This window comes from Sporothrix schenckii (assembly GCF_000961545.1).
Source record: "Sporothrix schenckii 1099-18 chromosome Unknown Cont44, whole genome shotgun sequence".
NCBI classification, from domain to species: domain Eukaryota; kingdom Fungi; phylum Ascomycota; class Sordariomycetes; order Ophiostomatales; family Ophiostomataceae; genus Sporothrix; species Sporothrix schenckii.
Genome location: NW_015971145.1, coordinates 1,674,296 through 1,688,017, shown reverse-complemented (window position 1 = coordinate 1,688,017; position 13,722 = coordinate 1,674,296). Strand labels below are relative to the sequence as shown.

At 53.8% G+C, this 13,722-nt stretch overlaps 4 protein-coding genes across 4 annotated transcripts; 2 read left to right on the top strand and 2 right to left on the bottom strand.

The window, feature by feature from the left end:
• Positions 1-225: 225 nt before the first annotated feature.
• On the bottom strand, positions 226-1,625 carry SPSK_09223 (aspartic endopeptidase (AP1); the record flags this gene model as incomplete). Its single annotated transcript, XM_016735799.1, has 2 exons — positions 226-309; positions 378-1,625. The coding sequence occupies 2 exons, from the start codon at positions 1,623-1,625 to the stop codon at positions 226-228; spliced, it is 1,332 nt and encodes a 443-aa protein (XP_016587268.1).
• Positions 1,626-4,359: 2,734 nt separating this feature from the next.
• Positions 4,360-7,149, top strand: SPSK_08501 (uncharacterized protein; the record flags this gene model as incomplete). Its single annotated transcript, XM_016735096.1, has 1 exon — positions 4,360-7,149. The coding sequence occupies one exon, from the start codon at positions 4,360-4,362 to the stop codon at positions 7,147-7,149; it is 2,790 nt and encodes a 929-aa protein (XP_016587267.1).
• Positions 7,150-8,352: 1,203 nt separating this feature from the next.
• Positions 8,353-10,278, top strand: SPSK_08841 (uncharacterized protein; the record flags this gene model as incomplete). Its single annotated transcript, XM_016735427.1, has 3 exons — positions 8,353-8,719; positions 8,802-8,819; positions 8,906-10,278. The coding sequence occupies 3 exons, from the start codon at positions 8,353-8,355 to the stop codon at positions 10,276-10,278; spliced, it is 1,758 nt and encodes a 585-aa protein (XP_016587266.1).
• Positions 10,279-12,301: 2,023 nt separating this feature from the next.
• On the bottom strand, positions 12,302-12,517 carry SPSK_11017 (uncharacterized protein; the record flags this gene model as incomplete). The annotated part of the gene is made up of 1 exon (XM_016737237.1): positions 12,302-12,517. The coding sequence occupies one exon, from the start codon at positions 12,515-12,517 to the stop codon at positions 12,302-12,304; it is 216 nt and encodes a 71-aa protein (XP_016587265.1).
• Positions 12,518-13,722: the final 1,205 nt, after the last annotated feature.

Genomic DNA, 13,722 nt, shown 5'->3' with positions numbered 1-13,722 from the left:
ACTGCCAAGGGAACAGGTGGGGCGTCAAACGGCAGCCTCATTACCCTTGGTAAGAAAAAACAAATGCTGGGCCGTCATCTGTAAACAACTTGCCGTCAGACGAAATACAACTATGAAACATACTGCAAATACAACGCGCATGCAATACCCCCATCTCCGAATACGACAACAGCCTCAAGAGGTATGTCATGTTTACAACCCAAATGTTAGCCGACGGCAGCTAACCTAGGCCGTAGTTCCGTCGCCCAGGTTCTGGTTCGCCTCGATCTTAGGCACCGCGCCGAAACGGACATTGCCGACGTCCCAAATCTGTCAGTGTTAGCAACTGTTGAATTTCAAGAGAGTCGCACGATTCGGGGGAGGGTCTTTGAACTTACCGCGTAAATCGACTTCAGGAAAACGTCGCCGAGGATATCAAAGGTCAGATTACCCCGCGACTGGAAGCCACCGTAGTACACGCCATTCTGCGCATCACCGTAGATAAAGTCCTCGGGCTGGATAAAAAACTGCGTATCGCCAATGGCAACGGAGAACGCAGGCAGCTGGTCGGCGGTGATCGTGGCCGGGATCGTGTAGGCCTGCTGGGACGAATCGTACTGAGCGCCGGGGATGGCATCGTACACAGCCTTAATGAGATCATCTGAGAGCAGGCAGAGCGAGGTGCCAGTATCAACAATGGCGGTGTTATTGGAGCGGGTAATTGTCTTGCCACCGACAGACGCGGACGCGGACGGGATCTCCCAGAACCCTTGGCTGTTGTCAACATTGGCCCACGCGACGCTCTTGCCGGAGGCAGTCACAAGGTCCTGGTCGATGAAGCCGAACGTGTAGAATGACTCCTTGTTGTTGTCACGCGAGCTATAGAAGCAAGACGTGAAAAGCTGGGCCTCCTTGGGCAGCGCGTTGTTGGCCACCAGGTTCTCGACCGGTGTCTTTTGGGGACTGGCGGTGTTGTTCTTCGTTACGGTGTTGATCGACGACCAAGCGAGACCAAGAAGTCCGTCGCCGGTGCTTTGGACAAATTCGCTGGACACTTTTTTAGCCAGCTCAATAGCCTGCTTGGGAATGTCCAGCCCGCCCAGCGAGACGACGTCAGATCCAACGTCACCGGAAGCCGAGCTGGAATCGCCGTACTGGATCTTCCACGAGTACCCTTCCATCTGGGAAAAGGAAGTCGACTTTGTCGGGTCAAACGCAGAGTGGTTCTTCTGATCGCTGGCCGGAAGCTCCGTGGAGATCACCCAGAGGTCGGCTGAGCCCGTGTCGAAATCGAGCTGCAGCTTTTGAGGCGGCGTGCCGATGCTCACCTCGCAAATATACTCGACATCACTCTCTTGGTCCTCGGCAACGACATTGCCGGTGCCGTCACCCGCGTCCACGTTCTTTGGCACATCCGCTTGACCAGGGACGGCCTTGGCCGCAGCAGCGGCGGCGCGCTCCCGCCTAAACTCACGGAGACCCATATGATAAGGGCCAGGCATCGTGGGCTTGAAGTCGAACTTCCGCATGGCTGCAACGTAAGACTTCAGACCATTGTGCGCGTGGTTCTTGTTGACCGTGGCCACGATCCGCTCAAGGCCGCGGCTGGCCTTCAGTTCTTGCTGGACTTTAAAAGCAGCCTGCATGATGGGCGATGCTGTCTTGCGTATCAAGTTGGTGTCAAGTGAAGTGATTAGGGAGATTGAGAGAAGGAAGTATTGTGCAGGTGTACAAGGTTTGTAGATTTACTACAGGGCCAAGATGAAGAAAGATGAGGGAGCCGAGGGTTGAAGAGAAGACAGGAAGAGCGTGAGCAGAAAAGAGGACGAGGTCAAAATGGCTATTCGACTGGGACTTGTTTTCTTTTATGGCATCAGGAAGAGCAGCCGAAAAGGTGCGCAGGGCAGCCACGGGTCTGTCGCAACAACGCACACCGCTGCCACGTAGTTCACGAGGTGACGAGAAACCTGTTCTTTCCTAACCGAGAAACTGTTTCTGTTTGTGGAAGGTGATGTCGTCATGCACCTGCGCGCCTTCCCTGTGCGTATCTGTTGCACATGTTTCTGCTATTGGCCATTCCCCTGTCTGATGCTGCAGCGATCATCGTACTGCGTTCGTAGTGGCATCGAGCTTAATGGCCCCGTCGCAGGTTTTCGCCCCTACTTTCTGGTGCCCTGTTTTGGATTGATTTTTATTCTATTTTTTTATTTCGGACAATGCAGGTCCTGCGATGCCCTTGCAAGTGCGATGTGCCGGATGCTACGATGCAAGTGGTTCATCGTGAATGTGGCTGCACCTTCCTTTTGCCAAGGTTTCGGTATGAATCCCAAATGGAAGGCCCGTACTTTCCCCGTTAGACGAAGGACACAGGGAAGCTGCAGCCAGCAAAACAGATCGTGTAATGTCAGGCATTTTGTGTTCATATGCTGGTGCCGGTGCCGGTGCCGGTGCATTCAGATGTACGGAGTAGCTCAACATGTTGGTTTATAGGAGGAGAAAAGGCCTTGACAAATTGGCCGTGCAAATGTGCTCCGCATTGAATCAGATGTATGTGGAAAATCACCTCAACAAGAACATCCGTCATCAGAATCGGGCTTTGGGATGGGGAAAGCAAGGAGGGCGGGGGAGGAAACAGGAAGCTGCGACCACTACATCATAGCAAAGGGGCCCACATTAGATACGCTTCGTTGACTGGTGTCAATGCCTGCCTTTTTTTGCGGTTGGTGATAACCAAACAGTCGTGCTGCGGCAAGAGCATAAGAGCGTAGCTCCACTGCTCTTTCTGCATACTCCAGCGATCCAGCCACGCATAAACATATGTCAAGTTGCACGGCAGGAAGAAAAAATGAAGACTGTGGAATGCATGCGAGGAAAGACCACTGGCCCAATGACCCAAGAGGTTCTGTTTTCACAAAACTTGCCGCCACCAGTCAATCTCCTTCTCCAATGACATCGGTTTCCAATCACAGAGCAGAGAGGAGTGAACATGCGTTGCTGCCTTGTCACAAACGTCGCGTCCGGCATACAGCTTCCACTGGTCAATGAACCCATTGCCCTTGCCTCGTTAGTTTTCATCACGGCCGTCCATGTCCGCAGTCGCGGTTTCCCATATCTGCTTTTGTCGCCGTACTGATGCACTGCATCGCTCTTGCTGTCTTCAATCGTCACCAACGACCGCTGCGGAAATCTGGAGCCATATTGCACACTTGGCGTTGTGGCTTTCTGCCGTTGGAGGATGTCTCAGTAAACAATTGGCTCTGGACTGGCTGTCAGATATTAGTATAGGAAAGCGCCACTCCGCGCTGCTGGGGTTTCATAGCTTTTATGGCGACAGCTCCACTCAGCACCCCCGCTGCAGCAGACCCAACACGCCTGGGGACGGGTCCAGCACCTGCCCTGCCGCATTTCCTCCCTAATTTTCCCAATGCAACTCTCGTTTTCCTCCTGTTCTTCGTCCTGGTCGTGCCTTCCTGTGCCATCGTAATCGTGCCCTTGGTTTTTGGACGCAGAATTACCGTTGTTTTTTGCTCATTATTTTGGAGCACGTTTGCTTTCTGCTGCAATCGGCAAAATTTAACGTCGTCCTCTGCACCGTCCAGCTCCTAGAGCCAGCTTGTTTCGCACCAACAGCAAGTCACCTTGACCGTTTAATTCACTTTCGCCCCCTCTAGTGCCATTTCTCCTCTTTTCGTTGTTGTTTTGTACAGTCTGGCGGCATTAGCTTCAACCCCATCCCCAAATATCTAGTCAGGAAAGATCGAAACAACAGTCCGCCCGGGAGAGTCAAGCCACGACATCTCTGCTGGCTACTACTCGAACGCTCCTTCCTTGCTTGCCGCCTGATGCTCCGGGGATCCGTCATCCATCGCAGCCCACCCGGACGCCATTGACTTCATCACCATCGCACCTGCCGTATATTGGTCTGTCGTCATCGTCACGTTCGTCCTCTAGCCCGACTCCGTCCCGCCTTGCCTTCGAGCTTTCCGTCATATTACGTTGCCGGTCACACATGCCCTTTCATCCTTCGCTCTTGAACGCCCCTACTGCCCTTAACGGTTCCAGTTCCTGCCGTACCGAGCTCGATTTCAGCAGGTCTTGACACGTCCTTCCTCATCCAACAACGAACGATTCGGCATCCTCTCCACTCTGCTTCCTAAGCACACTGAAGTCAACACGCATCATCCAAGCTCCGTCTTTTCTCACACGACTCCGTGGCATCCGCCCTCGACCACCTCTCTCGTGACTCCGACCCCCTAACATCGATACATTCTCACACCGTTAGCGGCTATCGCCATTATCACTACTTTCCGTAAACAGAGCTTTCGGCCGCGCATATACGGGCGAGACGACTACCGCTACGGGTACCTCTCGCGGCACAGAATGGCTGCTGCTACCGCCACGCCCTCTCCCAATCCCACACAAAAACGCAATGTATCTCGTCGAATAAGGGCCGTGGGCCGCCGTCGGCGTGCAGGAGAGGAAGACATCAGCGAAGGCGGCGCCAACAGCGCAGTGGAGTTGGTTAACGACGACTCGCTTACAGAAGGCTCTATCGCCAGCGATGAGCAAGACGCGGTGCACGATAGTGATACCAGTAATGTGGACGATGCATCACCAACCGTTCCGGCACACGACAAACGACCGGTTGCTCGGACAGGCGGAGGACAAGGAAATGCGCGTGGCAATGGGGCAACCGGCGGATCCGCACTGCGAACACCGGCCAATGCGGCAGACAGCCCCGTGGATGCAGCCGCAAAGGCGTCCTCGACATCCGCTCCTTCGAGCCAGCCACAATCTACGGCACCTTCCGTCAAACAGCCCCAGCCTGCCATTGTTTCGTCGTCGTCAGTTCAACCGCCTCGGCGGGAGACGGCCTACGATCGACAACGTCGGGAACACGACCTCTACAAACAGCGGAGAGACGAAGATCCTTCATTTGTGCCGAACCGAGGTGCCTTCTTTATGCACGATCATCGCGGTGCTGGCCCTGCTGCCAATGGCTTCCGACCGTTCGGTAGGCCCGGACGAGGTGGTCGCCGTGGCGGCTTTGGTGGATCGTTCTCCCCTATGCAGTATGTCACGTTTTGTAGTGTCTCTGTTTTGTTGTCACATCATGCGCAAAATGCATCGCTAACTCTCCTCAGTAATCAATTCCACAATCAGGCCGATCCCATTGCCAGTCAACCGTGGACTCATGACATGCACGAAGCGGTCACGCAACCGAACCCATCACGCCTGTCGATCCCCCGCCGCCAAAATTATGACGCTGTCAACCAGTACGCGAACAGCCAGTACGCTGGGAGTCAGTATGCCGAAAGTCAATACGCTGGGAGTCAGTATGCTGGGAGCCAGTATGCCGGAAGCCAATATGGTGGCAGCCAATTTGGTGGCACCCGCGTTCCTCCCCCCGTGACCGTCATTCCGACATGTCCACCGAGCTCCACGCCCATCAACAGGTCCATGTCGGTCGAGAAGCCACTGGGTATCGTGACCGTCCGCGTTTTCTTCCCGCCGATGAAGGAGCCCGCCTTTTTTGAAAAGTTCAAGGCTATGCAATATACCAAACTACCAGACCACCGGCCCCCGCTGCGGCGAGACAAGGCTGTTGTCATCGATTTGCCAGGCCATCCAAAACGGCAAATCTTTCCAGCAGTAGACCGGTCGTTTATTTTTATTCCTCGCGCATTGCGACCCAATCAGCAGCGCACCCGCGGTGGTCGCAACAAGTCTGTTATGGGCTCCGTGTCGGGTTTCTCGCGCCGCACAAGTGTCTTTGGTGGAAGCTATTACAACGGCAGCATGTATTCCCCCAGTGTCGCTCTTAGTCGTCGTTCGTCTATTGCCCAAGACACCGGGAGGGACTTCATTATATCACCAGCCGGCTCGGTTATTTCCCGCCCGCCCATGGCGATGGAAAACACAGCCCGTCCGGTCGTGCGTCTACCGCCTGCCGCTGGACCCCCTGTTCAGCCTGTTGGTATGCCGGTGGGCATACCCGTTGCAGCTGTGCCCGGGCCCATGATCGTTCCTGCAATGGAGCTTGCCCCCATTCCCATGCCCTCCTATCCCCAGCAACAGCCTCCATATGCCCCCCTGCCGGCAGCACCGGCTGTGAACCCACAGCCGAACCAGCAACCATCGCAAGGGCCTCCCCCTTCACCTTCGCGGCCCAGTTCTCAAAAGCCTGGGCAATCACAGCCTGCCCCACCGGCCCAGGCGTCTGAGGAGTCACAGCCACCGCAGCCTCCTCAACCGACTCAATCTTCCCAGCCATCTCAAACATCGCAGCAATCACAGCCCTCACAGCCCTCCCAACCATCCCAGTCTCACCAGCCTTTGGAGACTTCTTCGCTCAGTAGCGTCCCACCGCCTCAGCACCATCCACTGCCGCAAAAGCCGACGTTCCAAGAAAACCGGCCAAGTCTCAGTTTGCCTATGCACCAACCCCGGCCGCAGAAAGCTGTTTCCGTCGAAAATATCGAATCCCCCGCCGCGCTTGGTGCCATGCAGCCTTCAGCGCCGCAGCCGTACTCTATGGCATTCCACCAGCAGGTGCCTATTTCGATGCCGTCTGGCTACCCGCCCGCTGAATCGCACTCGCGGCATCCATCATATCAATCCCACACCACTGGCACGCCTTTATCACAAATTCCCGAACGGGCCATCCACGCTGCTCCTTTCCAGCCAAACATGCCAGGCCAGCAACAGATGTCATACCCGCAGCAAAACAACATAGGCACGCCTGGCGGGCCAGCGTATTACGCCGGCGCCCCAGGTAGTTATGTCATGCAACCTGCGCAGCAGCAAGGCTACTACTACGCCACTCCAACGACGTACTCGTCAACTATGCCCTCCGGAGCCAACATGCCAGGCTTCGTCCCTGGTGGCGCGCCACAAGGTCCCGTGTCCGCCTATGGCCAACCAGGTCAAGTTGACGCATCCGGCGGAGCGAGTGCTGGCCCTCGCAACATGGTTGCACAGGAGGTGAATGGGATGGTATATTACGTGGATGCATCCCAGATGCCCTCGGTACCAACCTATCCGGGATATGCCCAAGCACCAGCACCGCAAGGCGGATACATGTCCAGTATGGGCAGCATGGTCACGCCGGCACCTGCTGAAGGATACTACTATGGAGGGCAACCTGGCATGATGTACTATCCGCAGTAATGCTTGGTCAATACCATTCGTTCTTCGTCTCATTCCCTTTCATCTAGTCCCCATCTTTCGGTACTCCGGTACTCCTTCTCGTCTGTACCTCGTCCGTGTACAGGAATTCCATCCGTTAAAGCATAGGCGTCATGTATACCAAGCCACTGTCATAATCCGGCGGATTGCATATCGTTGCAGCATCGTCCATTGCGCTCTTACTTCATACTTGGATAATTCTCATTCTAAAGCGTGTCAATTGACTTCCAAATTACGTGTAGCTCTTTCCAACGTGCAGTGATGAATTAATGGTCAGGCTATGGGCATCTATGATGTCTTGGCAAATGTACCAGTTAGTGACTACTATGTCCTCATTCATTGTTACAAAACGTGACACTCGACGTATTTTGTTCACCCCTGTGATGGTTATTTTGGAAGTCAAAAAATATAATTTTATTGTAATTTCGTGCTTTCGTTTCCTTTTCCTACAAAATTAGTACATATCCTGGGAAGACGATATTTACTCAATATCAGGCGCTTACAACAACTCGCGTGACTCAGACGCTAAATGAATTAGTGCAGACGTCTGCATTCTAGAAGCACACGACTTTGACATATGAAGACAGTGGAAACACAGCAAAAGTATTTTGATCGGGACACGATTGCAAAACCACGGCAAAGCTTCGGCGGCATATTGCGTAACTTGCGCTTCTTAAACTCAGACATGGGTCCGTATTATGTGAAAATCCACACTGGGCACTGAGGCGCAGCGAATATCTAATTTCCTGGCCTGTCAGATGCCCATATTCGACATTGACCATGTAAGGCTGTTGGTGTAGATGTTGAGACCATCGCAGAATACATCTGTCGGGATCGATGCGAGAGTCGTAAAACGGAAGAAGACAAGGAATAAGTGCAAGCTGACAACAAGTGTCTGCTCGTTTCTAGCTTATTTTGCAGCTGGGGCACAGAGATGGACCTTTCGGCGAGAGCCCCGCTAGGCCCGCTATCATCCACCAGAGCCTCGCCTGTTGTAAGCATGGTAGCTCCTTCTTGTAACGTGTATCTCTAAAGATTGAGGTCCTGCCAATTGAGGTCGACGGACGAACGATATAAAGGGAGGGCTGTGGCTCTTGCCTTTTTGTATTGCTTTGCTTCTTAGAGGCGACGATGCTCTTTTCTGTTTGCCTCATTTGATCCTTAACATTCACTCCCTGCACGGCAATGGACGACGGAACAGGGACCCCCATCCGGCCCGCTGCCATCCTTGCGACGTCGGCCGGCCTGACTGCATCACCCGGCTCGTCATCACCCATGCAAGCCATAGCACCAACAGCGGCTTTCACCCCGAACGGTGATGCTACAGCGGCTGACTCTGTGACGAACGGTGTCTGTGTCTTCTCTGGGGGGACGGCAGCGAACTCACTCGTGGACGCCTTCCAAGCGGTGGCCAAGCACCTCTCGAGAGACGACAAGGGTGACACGACACGACAACGAGAGAACAAACAACCATGTTCGCTTACCTATATCATCCCAATTTCGGACAACGGCGGCAGCTCCTCTGAACTAATTCGTTTCTTTGGAGGCCCGAGTACGTGACCTGCAGATGTGTCCACTTAAACCCCCACGCTGCTTGACGAAGACGAAGATCTGCTAACATTGCAATACGGCAGGCGTGGGCGATGTGCGAAGTATGTCAACAACTCTATTTTGAAATGTGGACATGCCTTGTCGGATATTCCAAAAGCCTGCATCTCAAACTAACGTGTCAACCTAGGCCGCCTTGTACGTCTCATCCCTTCGAGCGATGACGAAGGAAACGAGAGGGGGGCTCTCCGGGCGCTGTTTGAGCACCGGCTTTGTGCATCCGACCCCAACCAGGCGCGCACCGAGTGGCTGGATCTCGTCGAGGCCCGTCACTTGCTGTGGACATTTGTTCCCAGTGCGACGCGTGAGCTGATCCGCGCCGTTCTCAATACGCTCAACCTCGAGATTGTGAAGCGGGCACGGCCTTCGACGTCCGTGTTCAACTTTGCCGGTGCCAGTGTTGGTAACCTGTTTCTAACTGGTGCTCGTTTGTTTTCGGGCTCTTTTGAAGCCGGCATCTTCCTCCTATCCCTGCTTTGCGGTATCCCGGACCATGTTGCTGTACTGCCGGCGATCAACTCCAACTTTACGCACCACATTTCGGCCGGCCTCGTTGACGGGACGACGATTGCTGGGCAGGTAAACATCAGCCATCCATCGTTGCCTACAGCTTTGCCGGATGGAGGGCCGCCCACCGGGAACGCCACAGGTGGCGGTGGCGGCGGTGGTGAAATGGATTGCGCCGGAGAAGTCGATGTGGGCCCAACAGATGGCCGTGTTCCTTCCGGGCCTGGCCCCGTCTTTCGCTCTGGCCTGAAAGCACGGAAACGTGCTAGCACAGCCGTTGACTTTGAGGACGCAACGTTGCCTGGATCATTGCCGGCGCTCCGGCAACCACAGATTACCTTTAGCAAAGAGGACGAAGAGGATCTGCCCTCGCGCATTTCCCGCATTTGGTACATCAATCCCTACGGACACGAGATTCGGCCACAAGCCAACCCGAAAGCCCTCGCGGCACTGCGGAAGGCCGAGGCCATCATCTACAGCATCGGAAGTCTCTACACCAGCATCATCCCGAGTCTTGTGCTGCGGGGTGTTGGAGCAGCAATAGCACATAATGGCAGCAAGGAAGACAGCAGCGAGCCACCTCGGAAGAAGGTACTCATCCTCAACAGCCGTCTCGACCGTGAGACAGGACCGAGACACCAGGCGATGACGGCTGTCGACTTTGTGCGTGCGATTGTTGCGGCGTGCAAGCAGAGCCAGTCGGACTTCAGTCCAGTGCAGGACAGCGAGTGCCATCGATATGTGACGCATTTGGTCTATCTGGATTCGGCGCCGCACATGGGCGGTTCAAGCAGCAGTGCCGCACCAGAGGTCGACAAGGAGGCTCTAGGTCATCTTGGGATTCAGTGTCTCGCCGTTCCGACCCAGGCAAGCCAAGAGAGCCAGGATGCCAGAGACGGTGCCACTGTAGCGTCCAAGAAAGCCATGGGGCGATATGACCAGGCGGCATTGACGCAGACGTTGAAGAACCTTCTTGATGGCTCTTGGGACCGGTAGCTGAGCACTTGAATTTCACCGACGGCGATCTAGATGGGCATGATCGTTGTGTAATCTACATTTGTTTTCCACTTTGTGGCTAGGGACAACGGCTATCGATTTTTTATTTTATTTTATTTTATTTTATTTTATTTTATTTTATTTTATTTTTTTGGTGGTCGTTTATTTCCTTGATATCATATGTTGTACTCCATAGTTTCGCACCGTATACGCATGCCCAGGCCTAACATTGGTTCTTTCCTCCCGATCCTGCTCATATCGGGTATCAAACGAAAACGGATATCAGCCTCCTGTAAGCGGCCGTGCACAGAGTTATGGTGCTCTCGAAGCACAGTTTCGCTTTAATTGTTTTTCCAAATTGCATTTGGCCACGAAAGTCCACGTAGCTTTTACTAGTTTTATGGCCGATCAATATGTTCATCGGAGAATTGTGTTTCGAAACGACACCGAATTGCTGGTAAAAAAGGAGGGTAAAAAGAAGAAAAGAAGAAACGCAAACATGATGGACGGGACTGATTAGAAGAGCTCGGCCCCGACCGGTCGGTCTGGTTGGGCGGTATAATACGGGAGGAAAGACGATGAGGCTCAAAAGTTCGGCAAGGCGACGCAAGGCGGCAGAAAGCCTCGTTCATAGGTTCTTTTGAGGTCGAACAATGCCTGTTCTGTTTGTATGCCGTTTCTCTGTCTTGACAATTGGGCAAAGGGCGGACATGCAGGCGAACATGAGCAAGAGCCGCATCGTTGGGCAACTCGGCCATCCTCCCTACTTATTCGTCACAATCGACCAGGCAAGATTGACCTGAAATTTCCTGTGTCTTGACATTTGTTTGCTGATGGGAACCGAGTCGACTCTCCAAGCTGTATGTTCCCGACGTGCTTAATTTTCTCTTCATGCCATTGGCTTTTCCGTGTCCAGCTGCCCTGTTTTCTGAAGCAATGTGACATGTTGAGACACGCAGGGGGCCACCACAAACACGGGTGGCGGCGTCTTCGCCCTATCCCAGCAGCCTGTCCAGCCCCCTCGTCACTCGCTAGCCGCCTGGGCTCTATCTGAATTAGGGACTCGATGTTCTAGGCAGTGACAGACTTTGTTCTGCCACCTCTTCTGAATCCCAGATGTGTGCTCTCGTTTCGTTTGCTGTCATGCTTCTGGTCGTTTTCATTTGTTTGCTGTCGAGTTGCCTTCCGCCCTCACAGACCGATCCAGGCCCAGCCGGCCAAGACAGGCAACCGTCGAAGCTGACTCGGTTGGTAAATTGTCCAATGTAAATCAATAGCAGAAAAGAAGCGAATGTCGGTATTATGGTCTTGTCCTATGCCGACGACCAGCTTTCTCTTGTCTGCATTGCAGACCCACATGTCCTGCATGACGAAGCTTCAGCCAATGCCTGCTTTGTTTTTCGTCGTAAATGCGCACTTTGGTTAACAAGCTCTCTCGTCATGTGTCGCCTTTTGTTTGCTCAAATGCTGGTCAGCGTACCTCACGCCGTAATTACCGCCTCCATAGAGAAACAATGAGAACCAGACCAGCGTGGGATAAAAAACATAAGAAACCAAGGTGCGGCTTCGACGTCAGGCTGCCAGTCATGGGCCACACTCCACTTTCAGCACTCCAATGCCCCTTCGTCTGCCCACGCTAATGCTGCAGCAGAGAGAGGGGTGGTAGAGACAACATGGGCGAGAGACCAACGACATTGCATCGAGCTCGAGTCGAGTTTACTTCTGTATCTGAGAAGGTACTTTGTAATACTGTCCGGTTGCTTGTCGACTGTTGGAAATCTTGCTTGTGGTGACGTAGGATAGCTGATAGCACACAGAGCTGTCATTTGAGGTCTCGATTTTATGCGTCCCATCGAAAGGAAGGACATGACTTCAGAGTACTCCCTCTCACAAATTGGCTCTGTGCCATGCATTTCAGACCTGCAGCACGGAGTAAGGGGCGACAAAACGTCCGGGCCTGGCGTTACACATGGTCCATATTCGATGCTTGACGTCGTCAGCTTGCAACAGCCTTGTCACCACTTCAGTGACGACGTACGTTGCCATTGTATCCCGAAAATCGCCTCAAGGTGATCTCGTAATGCCGTATCACCTTCTGTCGTATGCTCCCTTCGCCGTTTGCCACGCGTGACGCCGTCTCTTTTGGTGCCTGCGGGGCCTTGGCGGTGGGCACGGAGCTCTCGGGTAACCTGGGGCGAGGAGCTTGAAAGATCGAGCTGGGGGCCTCTGTCAGCTCCATCAGGCTGGGCGTGGCCAAGGATAACAAAGCAAGCCGCTCGTGTTGGCAAGGGTATTAAGAACTAAAGGCCGTTACGATCTCAGCCAGTAGACAGACGAATGCTGTCTAGCGTCTGCTTGAGCAGCCCAAATATCACTGCCATAATGGCAAATGCTTTGGATGTGTTGTATGTGTTTAAGGTAAGAAGAAAAAAAAACAGACAGAATAGGGGATCGCTGGAGCAGTCACCTGCCCCTCGGCCGACTTTCCATCGCCCTTTCCTTGAACTTTACGATACAGCTCCTCTTAACCTTTGCCCGGCCGCTCTTTCCTTGTTTTCGATTGTGCGGTACAGCATACTTGTCACTGCAGACTCCACGCAAACATGCGGACAGGCCTCACGGCCTCTAATTTTTTTGGGGGTAAGCCTCTGTAAAGGTGTTTCGCACTCTGTACATCGGTGCGTGAATGAGCCGAATGTATGCCCGGTTGGACCAGAGCTGCGAGAGCTGCGAGGGCATGACGCCGTAGACCAGCGATAGAGGCACGAGGGCTCTGACGGGTTTAGACTTTTGGCCCCGCCTGACGCCCCACTTCCCTTCTGGGCATGTGCTCTTATTCACGCCGTTATCCACTAAATACGCCATCGCCTGCCTGACTTGAATGCTATCACTCCAGGGCCTTCCTCGCGTAAGATACGCAGTCGGGCATCGGCGGCCCTGTATCTAACAATGCTGGATCGCCGCATATGTGTTTAGTCCACCGTCGACGTGCAGTTTCTTGGGACAAGACCAACTGCCCGCGAGAGAATAGGGAAGGTACGAAAGGACCTTCGGTAGACCAACAGATCTCGAACAGGGCACCAAATAAACCCATGGGAAAGTGGCACTGACGGCAGTGTTTCGCTCCTTCCCTTCGCTCCTGCCCTTCGCGCCGCATTTGCATCCCTTTGCACCTTTCCTCCGCTTACATTGTGTTAATTGGGTGACCTCCATCCCCGCCCCACCGCCATTCCCTTTCTCTCTCCAAAGGCTGGGCAGGTGGGGCCCACACGTCGCCTCATGCGTAAGTTCTCGCCGTCCTCAGTTCACGGTCCCAGGTTTGCTGCGGGCCTCTGCCTCTTTACTCGCCTTGCTGTACTCGTTCACTGTCCATGGGTGCTCGTCTTTTGCAAGCCTGCCCACCTATTGCGTAGCCACCACCCCCGATTCGTATTATCTGACTGC